The following is a 17,891-nucleotide window of genomic DNA, read 5'->3' as shown; positions in this document are numbered from 1 at the left end:
TAAAGCAAAGACATTTTTATTTCAGTGACAATACCCTAAAAGACCATTTATTTTTTCAGTAGTGACACCTGGAATACACAGAACAACTGAAATGAAGTACTGTACACTGTACTTAAATCTTTCGGCTCAGAATTAGTATTTAAGAAAAGGCAGTGGCTGTCGGTACGGTTTCCGTATCAATATACCGACATTCTATCCGTACGCAGCGCCCCTCATTGGCCAGTTTAGGTCATGTGATTAAGAGTAAACCTAACCCCAAGACGCTACGTACATGCACTTTGGTAAACGTACCAATAGCATCGGGGGTTGTCTGTATGTCAATCATATGAATAGACTGCTTTTTTTCTTTCTTTTCCACCTCAGTCTCTTTTACTGTATGCATTTATTGTTTCATAGGTTGCTATAGGAACTTCAAGACCCTTTTAGCTTTCTTATCTTTCCTGTCATGTAGGTATATCCTTGGATCTGAGTGATTAGTACAGTACAAAGTGCTGAGAAAGCAGTGTTTCACATTATCGTTTGACCCAACACGCTCGTTGTTGAAGAAAAAGGAAATCTGAATAGCTTGAATTAGAGCTGACAAATGTGGTAAAGCACATGCCTGAGAGTTGAAAATGATGTCAGTGTAGTGAATATGAAACTGATATTTATGCCTAAAGGAAAGTTGAAAGAACATTTTGGTCTAACCTCTTTCTGGTCAAGAGAAATAATACCTTAGGGCAGGGGTGTCGAACTCATTTTAGTTCCAGGTCCCAAAGATCACTAATGTGCTGCAGGAAAACAAATTACATTAATGTGCCCAAATTTGCGTTTCCATTTAAAAATTAGACAAAGCATGGAAGGCATCAAGAATATCTAAGCAATAAGTGACAGATTCTTAAAGGTCCTTTGATTTTTTTTTTTGACCAATTTTTATATAATTTGGGGAGAAAAATTGCAGGATTTGTGGTTTTTTTTCAACATCAATTTCTACTGCGGGCCAAATTGATTGCTCTGAAGGGCTGGATTTGGCCCCTGGGCCTTGAGTTTGACACGTGCTTTATTTTGGTCCATTGAGCTTTTCTTGAAAACTACAAAAGCCCTGCATTATTTCTTAGAAGCTCAGTACATTGGTTAGATTTTGGAATGTTTATTTTCTCGTTTTGAAGAAGCCTGTCATTCTTCTTCACCAGCCATTTAAAAAAATCAAAGCAAAAACATGTTTACATGATTCGCTGATGCAAGCATTCCAGACATGTTTAGTGACGTATGTCTTCTCCGTGCATCAGTACATTTGCGAGTACTTGAGCTGAGGGAGATAAAGGGGAAAAAGAGATGGGTGGGAGACATTTGAAACTGGAAGCGACATCGCCTGAAGCTATAGATCTAAGTTTAGAGCTTGCATGTGGTGGCTCCATGTACACTATACATAACGAGATGTTTCCCTCATTGGCTTTAGTGGCTGCTCTGAGTCTTAACCCTTTCAGGACAGGCATGTGGTAGGAGGTGTTAATGCACATAGGGACTATATATCATCGTCATCAGCAGCAGAAACACAAACTATGAGGTTTAATGTCAAGTGTTGCTGTCAGTCAGCTGCTGAAGGCCAAAGCCTTTAACTGCCACATTTTGCAATGTTCCAGTAAATATATAGACATAAAATATAAATAAATTCATACCATTTAGATTAAATGTACTGTTGCAAATACATAAAAAAAACAATTAAATTTGATAACTTTGGAATCATGGTTTATATGTAACGTTACCTTAAAGCTGATATCGGGAGTTTCTGAGAAACGTCTTGATGTCCCGCCCTAAACAGCTCCACTTCCTCCGCCAATTTACCAGAAGCCACGCCTCTACTTTTCTGCATGCGAATTGTGGAACATAACAAGGTCACATTGATATAGGTGTGGGTCAGGTAAGAGCCAAAATCATATTTACCTGTTTGCTGTTGTGCCTTGTTTCCGTGCACAGTTCCACAGAAGTCGAAGCCCATTGGCTGGGCGCACTCGCCGATCGTTTCCATTTGTATAGGGGTCTATAGGACGAAGGAGGAACTTATATACATTAATGTATATGAATGACCACCTGCAGTAGACCATAGTAAAAGACTAGTTAGGTATTTTTTCAAAAGAATGATACATAAACATAGATTTCTCAGAAACTGCGGATATATAATCTCTGAACTTTCCCCTAACTTTTCCATTACAGAATTATATTTAGTCACTTTACATAACTTTATTGTCATAAATAAATACAAGGCTGGACTGGAGGTGGTGTGAGTGGCATTGCACAGGCTGCTACAGGTATTTTCCCCCCCCCCGAGACTTTCAAGTATGACTTGCTGCTCAGCTCCTTCTTGTTGACAGGATGCTAACATGAGTTCATGTGTTTATATGGCATGCAGTCTCTCTTCCCACTGCTGATATTTGACCACTTGGCAGGAACAATTTAAGAGACACACGGGGGTGGTGGTGGGGGGGCTCTCAAACCGCCCTGATTTTCATGTTTGACAGTGACTGAGGTCTCACCATATGTCTGAACTTTGCACACGTACTTCCTCCCATACTGTACATACATACAGGCAATGTTAGTTAAACAAACGCTTAGCATACATATGGGTTTGTGCTGCAATCCTTAAAAAATCAGCATCCTCTGTTTAGTATACACAGGCCCTGTATGTTGCAATAACTCAGTTTGAATGGCCAGATTTGGTAAAGCTTGTGATTCAAAGCCGACTCGCACTAATTTAATATTACCTAAATAAAACATGCATGTTGGACTACATTTGGTGTTCAAGTTAAGTTAACTCTGTGCCTGTGATAGACCTGGTTAGGCTGGTGTATTTGACTGTAGTTAGCTATGGTAGCTCCCAAAATAAAATAAAATATGAACAGAGAACTGTTCAGCTGATATTTAATCAATGTAGTTACTTGTAGCAGAACTGCTGACCAGTTAAGGGTTTAGAACAGTGTTGCCTGGAATTCAGATGGGGTTGTTATAAATGTCTAATTAGTTAAAAAAAAAAAAAGATGATTAAAATAATATATTTTTAATTATTTCAGGATAAAAAAATATGTTGTCACTTTGTGCACTAATCCTGGATATTCTACTGTTGTAATGCACTTTAATAAACATGATCAGAAACTAATTCTAGAAAAGAAAAACAAAATGTTCCTGGAGTCCCTAGAAATTTGTGATATCAAAATGGGGTCATGAACCAAAGGTTGGGAACCACTGGTTTAGAAAATCAAAACACAAACAGTTTCAGATTGTAGTTTTATACTAGAGTTTCATGTCCTCCGTCTCCTGCAGACTGCCTGTAGCTTCCTCTTCCAGTCGTTAATATAAATCAGGTGTGATTAATCACGTACACTTTACCTGTGATCAGTCATACACAGTCCTTCCCCGAATTTACATGATGATTAATGTTGTCCCTCTCATTTCTTCTTTCTCCTGGGTGCCACATTCGATGCTCTCAAGGCTCGTGTTTGAGTGTGACACACATGACCTAGATGAACATCCATCCATTATCTTGTCTACTTATCCATGATCGGGTCTCGGAGGCAGCAGGTTAAACAAGTCCACCCACGCCTCCCTTTACCTGGAAACATTTTCAAACTGAAAAAATATGGGCAATAAAATACGTTCCCCGTCTGCACTGATTATAGCAGCAGCTCTTCTCATCTTTACCATGTTCCTATCATACCAAGCTTTTTCTCAATTTCAGCAATTTCTTAATTGTTCACCCGCTGTTGTTTTTAGTGACGGTTTTTCCCTTATTTTAAATTGAGTTTAACTTGTGCTGCTCCTAAGGTTTAACTTTAATATATGATTCCACTTGGTCTGCACTTAAATGTGGAAATTACAGTGTGTTATTGTCTGCTGCAAGCCACATTGGTCCTTCTTAAGCTTGAGGAAACCAAACTATTCTGAGCTTTCACAACATTTCACCCCACACGAGGAGAAGACTGACTCACAAATTTAGTGTGTGCAGCAGAAGGAGTGCAAACATTAAGAGTAGTTTGGTTTTTGTGGCTTTTATTTACCCATCGGTTATTATCAGTCTTGCTTTTTTAGGCTCTTTTTTTTTCCCCTTGTGTCCCTCATTCCTTCGCTTTTCTTCTGCCGTTGCTTCACTTGTTGTGCTCAAGCCCTTAAAGCCATTTTTGCTCTCTCACTGATCTCGTGGCCTTTTTATGAGAGAATGCATTCCCCGAGGGAGTCAAGAGCTCTAGCCATAGAAGTCCTCATGCTGCAGAGCAGTGGTTCTCAACCTTTTCAGCCCATGACCCCCAAAAATAAAGGTGTCAGTGACCGGGGACCCCCACTGTACCTGAAGGTGGTTGAACACTGACATGAACATTGAAGAACAGTCATGTGGAGACGGGGTCATCTATAAGGGGGTATAAAGGGGAGAGATTTTTGGGGTCCATTCATGAAGTCAGCAAAATGATGGTCCATTGTTCTATGAATCTGTGATAACCATATTTATTTCTTGAACTGAATAATATCCACTGTTATCCAGGAAGTTTATTAATATTGGCACCATAGTATATAGTCATCTAAAAGATGTAAATCCTTGTTTTAGTCAGGGTTAAAAATGACCAACCAATGGTGTAGAAAAAGTGTTAAAAATGGTTCAATATTGGCTTAAAAGTGGCAGAAGAAAGAGGAATAATTCGTTTAAACTGACAAATAATGGGCATGACAAATTGTAAATGTAGTTAAATAAGCATGAAATATGGTGAAAAGAGGTTAGAAATGACAATAATGGGTAAATGTGACATTAGGTGGACATAAGGGTTTTATGTAGAGATGTAACGATTAATCGTAAGGCAGTTAAAAATCGATTCATAGGTATCACGGTTGATATCGATTTTCTGACAATTGAATCGCAGTACTTTTTTTTAACCAGCAGAGGGCGCTATCCGGAAGTGTAGGCGGCGGGCGGAGTCTGCTAATACTTTCTTTCTGGCTGCCTTCTACGCTTAAATATGTTAATAAATGATTCATTACCCCTTTAGCACCGAAAGAAAATCTGTAATATTACTTGAATATCTGTATAAGTCACGTTTTTCTATTAGCTCTGTCTGCTAGCATAGCTTCTCTTCTTCACTGCTAGAATTTCTGCATGCCAACCGACCACTGTGTTACCAGCGCCCTCTGCTGGTCCAAACAAATATGACGTAAATCAGTGCAATGACGGTTTGTTTTTTTTAAAGTCCAATTGTTAAGGCACAAAATACATTTTCAGTTGCACTTTTAAAAGAAAAAGAATTATTATGCAGTTTTGCATTGTTTATTATAGAACCAGAATTTAAATTAATAGGCTTCATTTTCATTTGTATTATTTCCTTTATTTATTTAATTCAAGATTTATTTTTCATTAAATTGCATTGTTTTGAATAGTTTATCAAGGAATTCTTTTGACAATGAAAAATAAAAGGAAAATAATACAGTATTTTCTAGTTTTTTTCCCAAAAAAAAAATTTGTCTACAGTCCCATTTTGTAAATGAAAAAATCGTGAGAGAATCATATCGTGAACACAGTATCGTGAATCGAATCGTATCGGGAGTTGAGTGAATCGTTACATCCCTAGTTTTATGAGTGCCGAAAATGTCTTGAAAGTGGGAAAAAAAATTCCAGAAAAGGCGTTGAAATTTAATAGAGAATTGGCAGGAATGGGAGTAATGTAGCAAAATACATTAAAAGAAGCAAAAATATGTCAAGAAAAAGTGATGAAAGTAGGTTAAAATATGACAAGTTTGGTGTAGTTGCAGAAAAAGGGTAAAAATAAGCAAATATGAGCATCAAATTGTTCAAAAAAATTATCTTTAGTTTAATTAGGCATCTGGCCACCCTCTCCCAGTTTCTCCTGAACCCAAGGTTGAGAACCCCTGCCGTAAAGTTAAATCAACATGGAAAACTGTTTATTTCTTTTCTACAGAGCTCTTCTTTCACTTCCAGCTGGAACAGATACTTTGAAAGTGTTTTCACTTTTGCTAACAAATGCCCTCTTGTTTGTGTTTCAGGTACCCTGGTCAAGATGTGTATTGTTCGGAGGAAAGTCTGTCTGGCCCAAGTCAGTCCACCCAGGACAGAAACCATGACAGCCCGGAGCTGGAACGGGACTCCACACAAAATAAGGTGCGATACTGTTTGGAAATACATCATGAATGTTTCCAATTCCCTACTTTACCTTAAAATATGATTATAAATTACAATTGAGGTGGATCATCTACTAACCCTATATATTTGAAATCTATAACCATAGAAACAATTCTTTACCTGTCAACGTAACAAAGTACTGTGGTTCATATAGATATGTGGGTCATATCAAGATAAGAAGAGACAATAAAGAGACCACAAAGTGGGGCTGTTAGTATGTGTAATTACATCAGACTAAAGAAGGAAATAAATCACTGTATTAGCAGATTCACATTATCTGGACAGCATTACTGCTGATAATCCACTGTAACGGAAAGCAAGAAGAAACGGTTGTTGACGTGAGAGGATTAGAGGGGCTCCCAGGTAAATGGTTAGCCAAAAATCAGCCCAGTTACACGCCGTCGAGAACATGATGTACTCTGTCGAATGAGTCATAGGTTGATGCGTCACAGTTTCAGACAGCTGGTTTCAGGTGTTTCATTTAAAGGACAGCACTAAGATCCAAAGCAATTATGATGATTACATTTGTTTTGATAAAATACCTTTAGGGCACACTGCCTCTCATTTTTGGATGATCTTTAATTTCACTTTTTCACTGACGCTGATCTTGTGCACTTGATTATTCAGCCACCAGAAAAGCCAAAGAGGCACTTCTACAGAAACAAAACACTGATTATAACTTGCTATTTAGGAATATTTCATCAAGTCTTAATGTTTGTATGCTTGTGTGAAGCTTGTTTTTCAAACATGATGATGGTAATGGTTTGTTTAACCTAGGCGGTGGAAGAATGGGCGACACACACCTCATACGATATGGGACTAGAGACAGAGGGAGCAGTGCAAGAGAAGCAGGCAGAACACAGAGTACAGCAGGATCCGGTACCAACGAATGTACGTATATCCAACACTGGAGTTCTATTTAAGGTGCTAGACTGAAGCTGAGCATGCACAAAAAAACGACGCAGATGTTTGTGATGAAGAAAATGAACTAACAGAAGTGTCTTTCGTAATTCTAATGAAACATAATAAGAAAATAATGCAGATGTCAGAGCATTTTTGTGTCATGGTGTTCGTTGCCACTCGATTAAAGGGAAGAAAACCTTAAACCAGTAGTGCATCATTACCTAAAAATAGAGAAAAAACTATTTTGTCTTCATGCTGCTTAACCACATTAATCAGATAAAAAAAAAACTGAACGTGTGTCATCAATTACTGATTGCGGTGTGACCCCAAAAATACTGCCAAAGTGACATTTCTGGTGTCTTCACAATGGCGATGTTGACATTGTGGCTTCTACGGAAACACCCGAATCAGCCGAAATCAGTGACATTTCACAGAGAAACTGATCAACATAAAGCAGATAAAAAATTACATCAAGAGAATCACTTTGTTGTCTCGAGAAGAAACAAAAGAAATCACGGCAAGAATCAAGTAAAAACACTTCTTGAAGAAATATTTGCGTTCTTCTACAGGACTCCAAGTCCTACAATGCACGAAACATTTCCTAAGTTCAAGTCAAATGACTATTTGTCAACAAGCGGTTTGTTATTGGAGTCAAAAACAAACATTTGAACGGCAATTTCTACCTTCAACATTTGAGTAAATTCTTATCAGAGGATTTACGAGAACAACTTTTGGATGACGTACAGATACAATTTTTTAAATGTGAGTAATGTGGTTAAGCAGCTTTAAGTTTATATCACCTTGTCGCAATCATGTGTTAATGATAAACATCTGTCACTTGACTTTAGGAAAGAGGATGTTAAAATCTACACTTGATCTGATTTGATTTTAATATTTTTTATGTTTTTTAGATGCCAAAAACATCACATTTTCTAGTTTTAGTATTTGTATACTACAAGCAAAATTCAATTTGTATGAAATTATCATCAGCAATCTTGGACCAGTTATTCATTTACCTTTCAATTGTTCTCGTCTCTCCTTCCCAGAAAGTAACTGTGCAAGAGGCTGACGTGGTGGAGACAAAACTAGAGTCTGACCCTATCGCCCCTGAACAGGACCCGACCCCACGCCCTCAAGCTGATTCCACCGTGCAGTCCAACACTCAAAACTATGACGAGGAAGCCGTTGCGTCTCCTACCCCACAACCAGATTCTGCTCAGGGCCAAACACCCACAGATCCTCCTGGAGAGGCCACTGAAGACACCCATGCTGCCTCTCCCATCTCGGATTCAAGCACAACCACAACCCTAGAGAACGCCGAAAACATGCCTACCTCACAGAGTGCCAGCAGGACCCACACAGGGTAAGATCAGCCACCCATTCAGCCACTTCTCTTTGGTTCTGGCATTAGAAGTTGGTTTTAACTTGAAAACTTAATTTCAGAGCGAGAAATCTCACCAAAGTGTTCCCACAATCATGCCAGCTATTGTCTTTGGTAGTTTTGTTGTTTAACTTTTCTTCTCCTCAGTTGTCTTTGTGTTTTTACCAAATGATGGATTGCAAGCCTCATACGATCTCAGGAGATTTGACATCTTGAACTTTTCCCGCTCTCACTTTAAAATGGACCTTCTGGGCAACACCATGAAGTGGTGCTCGGTCAGAGTTTGGACACATTTGGCCGTGAAGGCTCTTGAACATTGAGATAAAACCTCTCTGTGGACATGAACTTGATGATGAGAATAGGTGTCAATAACATCTGGACTCATGGACACTCCGCTCATCCCATGGCGTCTTTCTTTTACGACGTGTTGAGAATCACAAGCGCTTAAGACATGACCCTACCCTAGAGAGACTCCTTCCTGTCCCGTTTAACCATCCACCCACACTTCTTTGTTTCCATTCTGTTTTGTTTTACCCCTTCTCCCCCATCCTCTCATCTCTTTTTGTCTCTCCCCTCCCTGTATAAGGTGGTGTGGTAAACACCATGTCCTTTCTTTCCCTCAGTGCAGTGCGGGTTGCCAGTGCAGGAGATGAACTCCCAGCAAACAGCTTTGTCTTTGCTGAGCACTCTGATTCACAGTGCGGGGTCATTCCCCGTGAACTGGCAACCTGTGAAAACTCCCCTTTTGGCAGCCCGCTCCTCAGGTGAGTTTCTGACCATGACGAACCAATCAAAAAAACAGTGACAGGTAATTAAGGTAGAAGCTCCGCCTCTCTTGCTCTGTGCAAACACCGACCGCTGGCCTTGCTCTCACTTACATCAGCTTTTTATTTTTGATTTCATTTTCCCATTGTTTGCCTGTTCAATTCAAAGGTGTTTGTCTTAGATCCAATCATGTTTTTAATTATATGATGAATTTGGCCTTGATATGTACTTAACTGTGGTGTTTTTTTTTCTCTCTTCTCTGTCCCCCCCCCCCCCCCCCCCCCCTCGTTGTTGTTTACCTCCTTGGCCCTGTGTCTGTGATGTAGTGTGGGTGATGCTGGCGTGGAGGACCAACAGTCTGACCAAAGGCACAGTCTTGAAGCAGAGGTTCATTCCCCTCCAGATAACCAGGAGCAGCTGCAGCAGCTTAAACAGAACGATGGGCTTAACAGTTTAGTCCATGAGAGTAACGCTTCTCATCACCATAAAGAACCACAGGTCAGTGCCAAATGGAAATGTCCAGAAAAAGTACATTTGGTGAATCCCATTTAGAAATGCAAATGGGTGGAACATTTCCTCTAAAATTTCACAGTAGCTTAAGCCTGAAAATTTGGGGAATATTATGTTTTTATAGTAATTTTTTATTGGAATTAACCAGAGATTGGGAATACTTATAAATAACTTTCATACTTAAACTATATTCAAAAAATTACAATTAAAAACATATTTCAACTAGGGTTGCAAAATTGTTTAAAATATTTATATACTTTTATTTATTTGTATTCATGATTATTATTCTTAATATTTTTGCACCTTATCATTCATTTGCACATTTTTGTTGTCTAGTCTTGCTCTTTTTTCTGTGTGTATAATTATTATTAATATTATTAGTTGTTTTTAATATGCCGCTCTTTGCCGTTCTATTTTCCCCACAGGGTTCTGATAATAATAGTTATTTAAAAGTTCCTCCCAATTTCCGGTTAATTCCAATGAATAACTCCCATAAAAAGTGTATTTCTAATTCTCATATTAAAAAAAAAAAAAAAAAACTTAAAAGTTCACGTCGAAATGTACCCAAAATTTTCCACCCAAATGCAACCCTATTCAGAACACAAATAATCTCTTAAAACTAAAGATGAAACCGAAAGAGAGAACAATGAACTCGTAAAAAGTGAAGAAAGGTACATGGTGAGTGCATGCGTCAAAGAAAAGAGAACTATAACTGTAGGTAGTAAACAGTAAACAGTCAATGTGATGTGTTCATTTCACATAATCATCTGAAATTCAAAGTCGTGCACTAAATATCAACTCAAACAGAAAGTGTGTGTGTTTACATCAATAGTCTAATCTATAACTTAATTCATCAACGACCCTTCACTGCTGACTATGATGTCATGACCTTTTTAAATATTCATTATAAGCTTCCCTACTAAAGAAGAGAAGCTCAGTTTGCCTGAGGATCTAAGAGGGAATTCTTAAAGACGTCGTGTGTGTTTCTTCAGTTTTTGTTCATTTGCAGCAGAGATCTGCTGACTCGTTTGTATGCCAGGCGCTTGATGTGTTTACATGAGCAGACGTCTGAGTTTTTCGTAACAGTCTCTCGTGAGGTCTAAAAGTGCACTTATGTAATCCACCAAGAAATTACTTACAGCTCATTAAATCTGATTGAGTTGGCAGTGAGTGTCAGAGCTCTGACGGCTGTGAACTGAGGACAGGATTCGCTCTATGGTTCAACCACACACTGTGTTCGCCTCTTTTTAATAGGACATCAGTTTTAGTTATTGGTGTTGAAAAAAAATTCAGATGTTGCTGGTGGATATTATTGATTGTAGCGGTTCTGATATTAGGATCAGGGTTTGTGTGATTATGTGTGTGTCCCTTTCAGGCAGGGGAGGCCAGCACAGCGAGAGAGACTGATCCCTCAGTGCCCAACAAAGATGACATCCCCACCTTTGACGAGTGGAAGAAGCAAGTCATGGAGGTGGAAAAGGAAAAAAGTGTGTTCATACATTATTAAAACACCCATTTAGCCACACACACGCACACGCAGAGATTCTTAAAGGAACCACTCAGTAAAATGCACACTCACTCTAGACCAGGGGTGCCAAACTCATTTTAGCCAAGGTGCCAAATACGGACCAGTTTGAGCTTAAGTGGGCCACAGATTTTAGGTGGAAAATAAGCAATGTCAACTTTGATGTGACCTTGTTTGCAGTTATCCTCGTATAAATGATAAAGTATGTGTGTATATCAGTCCCTGCAGGATCTTCACATTTCGGTGGAATGATTTGAGGGAAGTTTGCTAGATTTGGGAAAAATTTGAGATTAAAAATGACAGCGGTCATGCGATATCAGAACTATAAATTCAAGCTCTGCAAATATTGTGGATTTGAATTGAATTTTTGTATTTAGAGAAGCTGAGATATCTATAACTGAATTAGTTGTTAATTTATCATATTTTTTCTGTCATTTTTACTTCCTCGAGCAGGCCAAATTTGATGCTTTAAAGCAGGTATTCTCAACTGGTGTGTCGGGACCCCAAAGTGGGTCACAGACCTGTATTGGGTGGGTCGCAGACATCTGGTCAAAAATAAATAAATAAATACCTAATTTCGCTCGTTTTGGACTTGTCTCTTATTTTGAAAGATACTTTTAGATTAGATATCTGCGTGTTTTCAACAGCTATTTTTGAAAAACTAAATTTGTTTTGTTGAATTCTACAAAAAAAAGTGGGTCACGATTTTATGACTGTGGCAAAATGTGGGTCCCAGGGTGAGACCAGTTAGGAGCCATTGTTCTAAAGGGCTGACTTTTGCCCCCGGGCCTTGTGCTCTAGACAGTGGTTTGTGCGTGACATCTATTTTAAATTTTCTTTTGACAGTTATTGTAACAATAATTTGACCTTGTTGTGTTCCTTTTCCTCATTCTGTTGGTCTGATATCAGAGGTTATATTTTATCTCGATGCTTGTGCTTGATGTTTTTATGAATAAAAGCTTTCTAGTTGTTAAAGACAAATCATCAACATGCAGACAAAGCTGTTAAAACATGAATGACACAAGAATGATCAGCTATCGAGAAATGTAGAGTAAATTACTTAGCCCTAATATGACGTCCGCTCTGTGCAGGTCAATCTCTTCATACCTCAACCAATGGCAGCCCTCACCCTGTGAAGAAGGTGCAGAAGAACTTCAAAAATAACTACGCTTCAGTGGAGTGTGGTGCTAAGATACTCTCCGCCAACAACGAGGCCAAGGTTTAACACACCACGCACCTGTCGGCTCTGGCCTTTTACTCAAACACACACTCACAAGGACGCACAATCCTGGTTTATATGGCATGTGTGTCTAAATGTGGATCCATTTCTTATTCTTTGTTGTAGAGCACGTCGGCTATTCTCATGGAGAACATGGATCTCTACATGCTGAATCCCTGCAGCAACAAAATCTGGTATGTGTATATGTTGTCACCATCTCTCAGAAGCTCAGTTTGGCATTGGTTCAAGTTCTGATATAAATGTCGTTTTGTGCACAGGTTTGTGATTGAGCTGTGTGAGCCAATTCAAGTAAAGCAGCTTGACATTGCAAACTTTGAGCTATTCTCCTCAACACCCAAGGACTTCTTGGTTTCCATCAGTGACCGGTACACACTTGTGTATTTTGCACTAATAACGTTGAATAGCTACAAATAGCATGTTTTTACTTGGTAGAAATAGAATGAATCAAACTGTAAATTAAACTTTGCAGCACTATACTAGGCCTGGGCAATATATCAAGATATACTGAGTTTTCTGTTTTGGCGATAGACAATTACAATATCGCCTATATATAGGGGCGACCGTGGCTCAGGTGGTAGTGGGTCGTCTTCTGATCGAGAGGTTGGGGGTTCGATCCCACTACCTGACTGTGTCGAAGTGTCCTTGGGCAAGACACTGAACCCTAAGTTGCTCCCAGTGGTCGACTAGCGCCTTGCATGGCAGTCCTGTCCCACTGGTGTGTGAATGTGAGAGTGAATGGGTGAATGAGCTGATATGTAAAGCGCTTTGAGACTGCTTCAGTGTCGTGATAAAGTACTATATAAAATCAAGTCCATTTACCATATTGAGATAAGTTTGTTTTCATCTCCACTATTGGATGTTTTATCCGCTTAGATGGATGCAAAGAAGGATTTTTATTTCAATCTTGTCATGATTTCTTGTGTTTCCCCCCAAAACTCAGCCAGTGTGACTTCCCAACACATTTCTAGTGTTCTTACGAATGCAAATTTGTGGTAAATCAATGGTGGATGTGTATTTTGGTGTTTACACTGAAGGATTCTGATCCAGCTGAAATTCAATGTCTGTAACAGTGTCTGTCTATGAGGCCTACACTGTGTCATTATTTGATAAAAAAGATTAGTCGGTGGCAGCTTTAATTGAGATTATGTTACTTAATACAATTAATATTTTATCTACAAAAAAAGAGTGCCCTGCAGACAGACTTCCTCCTTCACAGATGTGCTCCTCTCTGCTCTGTTTGCAGGTATCCCACCAACAAGTGGGTAAAGCTGGGCACATTTCATGCCCGCGACGAGCGGATCGTCCAGAGCTTCCCTCTGGATGAGCAGCTTTACGCTAAATATGTGAAGGTACTCGTCTGGGCTTTGGTCCATTTCCTAGTATCATTTTCCAGTACTTAATCACACACACTTAGACTTGTTCAAACACATGCTTGTGTTTTTGACTCCAAAGGGCGTGATACAGCTTTATCATAAATTATCATCACATGGATGACTGCCTGGTGACTTTAAACTAAAGGGTGGGACGTAGTTGCAGCGGTGAAAAGGAGAAGTGTGTAATTATACTAACCGTTAAAGAAGAGTTGACTTACTGTGTTTAGTTGAATCTCATAAATCAACATTAGATAGGACAGTTTCTTCATCAGTGCTAGTTGATTCGTTATTTTTGCATTAATGTGTGAAACGGCGCAAAATTATTATTATTTTTTTTTTAAAACACGCTGCCCTTTTGTTGCCGAGTTCATTTAGGGGTTTATTTTTAGTTTTTGCTGTTTGTGTGTGTCTGCTAATGAGTTTTCCCACATACCAGGACTGTTGCTACATCGGCTCGAAAACCTGCTCCTTTAACTGCTCGGTGTTAACAACATAGATTTGAAGGACATTGTGTTTTTCTGAACTGCCCTCCCCCTCACACCCCATTCCTCGCCGCCTCTTGCTATAGCCTGAGTGAACTTGTGAAACAGTTAATTAGCACTTAGCGTAATCTTGTACAATTATGCTAAGTTTATTGCACCAATTCACTTTTTTTTTTTTTTTTTAAGACTGCAAACTTTCATTTTAATCATCTTTGCTTGCCATTCATGCCTCTGTTAGTCACTCTCTGTCTTGCATTTCATTAACGTGCTTATTAGGAACATTCATGTAGTTTCTCTCTTACTAATTGCTACAAATCCATAATATGACTGAGACGGATGAGCTTTTTGCCTCATCAGACCTTTCTTGTAGCTTGAATCAGTTTTCACTGATTTCTTTTTCTTGTTTTATTCCTCTCTCTCTTTCTGTTCCTCCTCTGTCTTCTCACATCAGATGTTCATCAAGTACATAAAGGTTAGCACTTTTTTCTCTCTGTGTGAGGCTGTGATGGGCCCTGATTATGGTGATGTATTATAACCAGTAAGAATGAGCTAAGCATCAACGTTTAATGCATGTATTAAAATAATTAAGTAAATAAATAAAACACTCAAGAGTTAAGTGTCACTGGAAGCTCCATGTTTTCTATCAAGTGGTGATTTTGTAGTTTTCTTAAGTGAATAAAGGTGCGTGGTGGAGGTTTTTGGATACTTGGTGTTAACATGGAAGCAAAGTTTCCAGTTCATCAGTTTGTTTGTTGTCCGTGCAGGTTGAACTCCTCTCACACTTTGGATCCGAACACTTCTGTCCACTCAGCCTCATCAGGTACGACAGGAAACTGCACTCGAGATGTAGAAATGTCAAAATAATACAGTGCATTATCAAGTCTGTTATTGGTGTGCTTTATATTAGTGTTTAACAGGAAGAGAAATTAGGTCTTGCTTTTCGAAAGCAGGAAGTACTTTTCTTTTTTTGTTAGATTATTTTAATAATTGCATAAGTGTCCAAACACCCCTCACCTATACAGCTGTGTTCAAAATGACAGCTGTCTAACATTAATTTAAGAACTCACTTACTGTTTTTGGTAGAAATTATTTTCTTGCATGACTAGTCATTTTCTAGTAGCTTCAGCAGCGTAAAAACAAGACAGGCATGATGTACATCCAGTTGATTCTTTGTAATGAAGTTATTAGTTGAAATGGGTGCATTTAAAATAATTTCAGTCTGGAATTTCATTCATTCCTTCTTTAACATAATAAAGGTGTAAAACAGATGTCCATCGTTTAAGGAATAAGGCACCTTGTAGTTTATAGAGATGCTCTAAGAAAATGTTTGTAAGGCTGCGAAGCTTCAACGATATTAAATGTTTTAAAGCTGTATGACGAAAAATAGGTGAAATAACAACTACAATAAACAAGTGCTAAAAAAAGGTAGCAATTTTCTAAATGAAAACTCTTTGTCAGATGACTCCAACACTGAATTGAAGTCACAACACAAACACTGTGAAGACAGTGAAACACGGTGGTGTAAGCATCATAATATGGGGCTGCTTTTCATACTATTGATCAGACCAAGTGTCATGAATCAGTGTGAATACATCTAGATACTTGAAGAGATTATGATGATTTATCTTGAAGAGGAAGGTACCAGAAACCTCACACTAGTAACGGGTGCCTCTCGGTTCTCGGAATGTTACCAGCTTCACATACCTTGGCCATGTCATATCAAATGTGGAAGGTTGTTCTGCATTTACTGTCCAGCGTATTGCTTCAGCTCATAAGAAATGAAATGAGATAAAAACCGTGCTCACAGATCGTCGGATAAAGCTGTCCACCTGGGTAAAGTTTCCAACGACGTGTATGCGCAGGCGTCTTACATACAGTACCCAAGCCTGTCATCTTAACGTCTCACAGCTGGCAAAATTGGACTCCACATGGATCCATTTTCTTAGAAAACTTGTCCGAAATGGGTTCAAACGTGTCAATGCGCCACCAAGACAAAGTGATGTTTCAAATATACTAATCTCCGCCTCACCCACTCTACACCAATCTGTAACTTCTGTTTTTTCCAAAGCATTAAGTACATATAACTAGACTTCCTAACTCAGCCCTGCAAAAACAAATTCTGTTCCACTTTATTAATAAACCGTATACTCGTTACATATGGAAAAACTACGGTAAATTTACAGGCCTTTCTTCTATTCAACTCCAATGGGAAATGCAAGATAAGTCAAGTTTCCTGCTTCTGGTGGAGTAAATCCTTGACACCCAACCCTCTGAAGCAGTGGAAGGGGTGGAAAATTGATGATTATGATTTAGACCAATAAGGTTATTGTTAATAGACCAGCCCACCTGTTACTGTTGACAAACTCAGAAATTCTGAGGAATCTCTTCCAACTGTCCTTGGCTGCTCTACCTGTTTACAGGTGCCAGAATTCGGTAGACTCCTTACAACACGGATGTAAAGCAGTTCTCAGAAACAGTGGTTAAGCATGGTATATGTTTGTGCAGGTTTATAGAAGTGATCTTTACAAACAGCCCAACACTGCTTTTTTTGTTGTTGCTTGTTCTCCATGTTTGACTTGAAAAAGTTCTTGTATCTATAAATTCACAACCCAATCTCTTGAAAGCTCTGCTATTATTTTGATCACAACTGGACTTCTGTTTGTCCTCAGGGTTGTTAGATGCAGGCTTTAAGTGGCCCCATTAGGTGTATATAAACCTTTTTTTTAATACTACTGACTTCTGACTAGTCAAATACCTGCCTTTTATTATTACGCTCTCTCTGTTTTACCTTGCATCTAGTCTCTTGGTGTGGCTCTAACTCTGTGTGTGTGTATTATGCAGAGTGTTTGGTACCAGCATGGTGGAGGAATATGAAGAGATTGCTGATTCCCAGTATCCTTCAGAGAGACTGGAGTACTTAGATGAAGATTTTGGTATGTTATGATAATCTTCTGTCCCTTTAACTATAGTAACGAAAGAAGATGAATGCAACTTTTTAGAGGATATAAACATGTAAACGTTCATGCAAGCACATCAAGTTTATTACCTACCTATTACTGTATACTGTATGTTGAATTTAACCCTTTATTAAAACAGGCAGGGTTTATGTTTTCTCATTCTTTTATTTTGAAGGTGTAACATGCACCAATGCATGCGTACTACTTTATTTAAACACAAATTTGAAACTGATTTGTTGAGAGTGCATTGTTAGTAAGCAGATGGCAGGAATGTACACATGCTGGCCTAAACGTGCACGACTGTGTCACTGATACCACTGACTGTCACCTTGTCAGAGACAATGTAATAATAATTTTTCTGTGTGAGTTTTCATACAACTTGTGTTTTCCATCAGACTACCCTCCAGGTTTCCAACCGGAAGACAAGGCCTCTAAAAACCTCCTGGGTTCGGCGACCAGTAAGTTTTTACTTTTACTTTATTTTGTCCAGTACGCTCCAAGAATAAATCTAATTCTCAGAAAGTCACAACATAAATGCACCAGGAGGTTTGGAAAAGAAAAACGTAGCTCAGACATGGGCAATTAGGGTCCAAAGGTAGGT

General features: G+C 38.8%; 1 protein-coding gene across 4 annotated transcripts in view; it reads left to right on the top strand.

Moving 5' to 3' along the window:
• suco (SUN domain containing ossification factor) overlaps window positions 1–17,891 on the top strand; it is a 47,032-nt gene that overhangs the window by 16,885 nt on the left and 12,256 nt on the right. For 3 of the 4 annotated variants that reach the window (XM_028443581.1, XM_028443579.1, XM_028443583.1), the window contains exons 3-16: window positions 6,019–6,133; window positions 6,932–7,045; window positions 8,104–8,420; window positions 9,062–9,202; window positions 9,530–9,701; window positions 11,089–11,200; window positions 12,330–12,457; window positions 12,584–12,651; window positions 12,736–12,843; window positions 13,722–13,827; window positions 14,785–14,805; window positions 15,098–15,153; window positions 17,175–17,266; window positions 17,686–17,748. In XM_028443581.1, the coding sequence (XP_028299382.1) occupies window positions 6,019–6,133; window positions 6,932–7,045; window positions 8,104–8,420; window positions 9,062–9,202; window positions 9,530–9,701; window positions 11,089–11,200; window positions 12,330–12,457; window positions 12,584–12,651; window positions 12,736–12,843; window positions 13,722–13,827; window positions 14,785–14,805; window positions 15,098–15,153; window positions 17,175–17,266; window positions 17,686–17,748 (1,613 nt within the window). The remainder of the gene's footprint in view (window positions 1–6,018; window positions 6,134–6,931; window positions 7,046–8,103; window positions 8,421–9,061; window positions 9,203–9,529; window positions 9,702–11,088; window positions 11,201–12,329; window positions 12,458–12,583; window positions 12,652–12,735; window positions 12,844–13,721; window positions 13,828–14,784; window positions 14,806–15,097; window positions 15,154–17,174; window positions 17,267–17,685; window positions 17,749–17,891) is intronic. The other variant, XM_028443582.1, reaches the window with a different exon arrangement.

The sequence above is a fragment of the Gouania willdenowi genome, chromosome 4 (assembly GCF_900634775.1).
Source record: "Gouania willdenowi chromosome 4, fGouWil2.1, whole genome shotgun sequence".
Classification (NCBI taxonomy): Eukaryota; Metazoa; Chordata; class Actinopteri; order Blenniiformes; family Gobiesocidae; genus Gouania; species Gouania willdenowi.
Note: the sequence above shows the minus strand (reverse complement) of the source record. Positions and strands in the feature narration are given on the sequence as shown.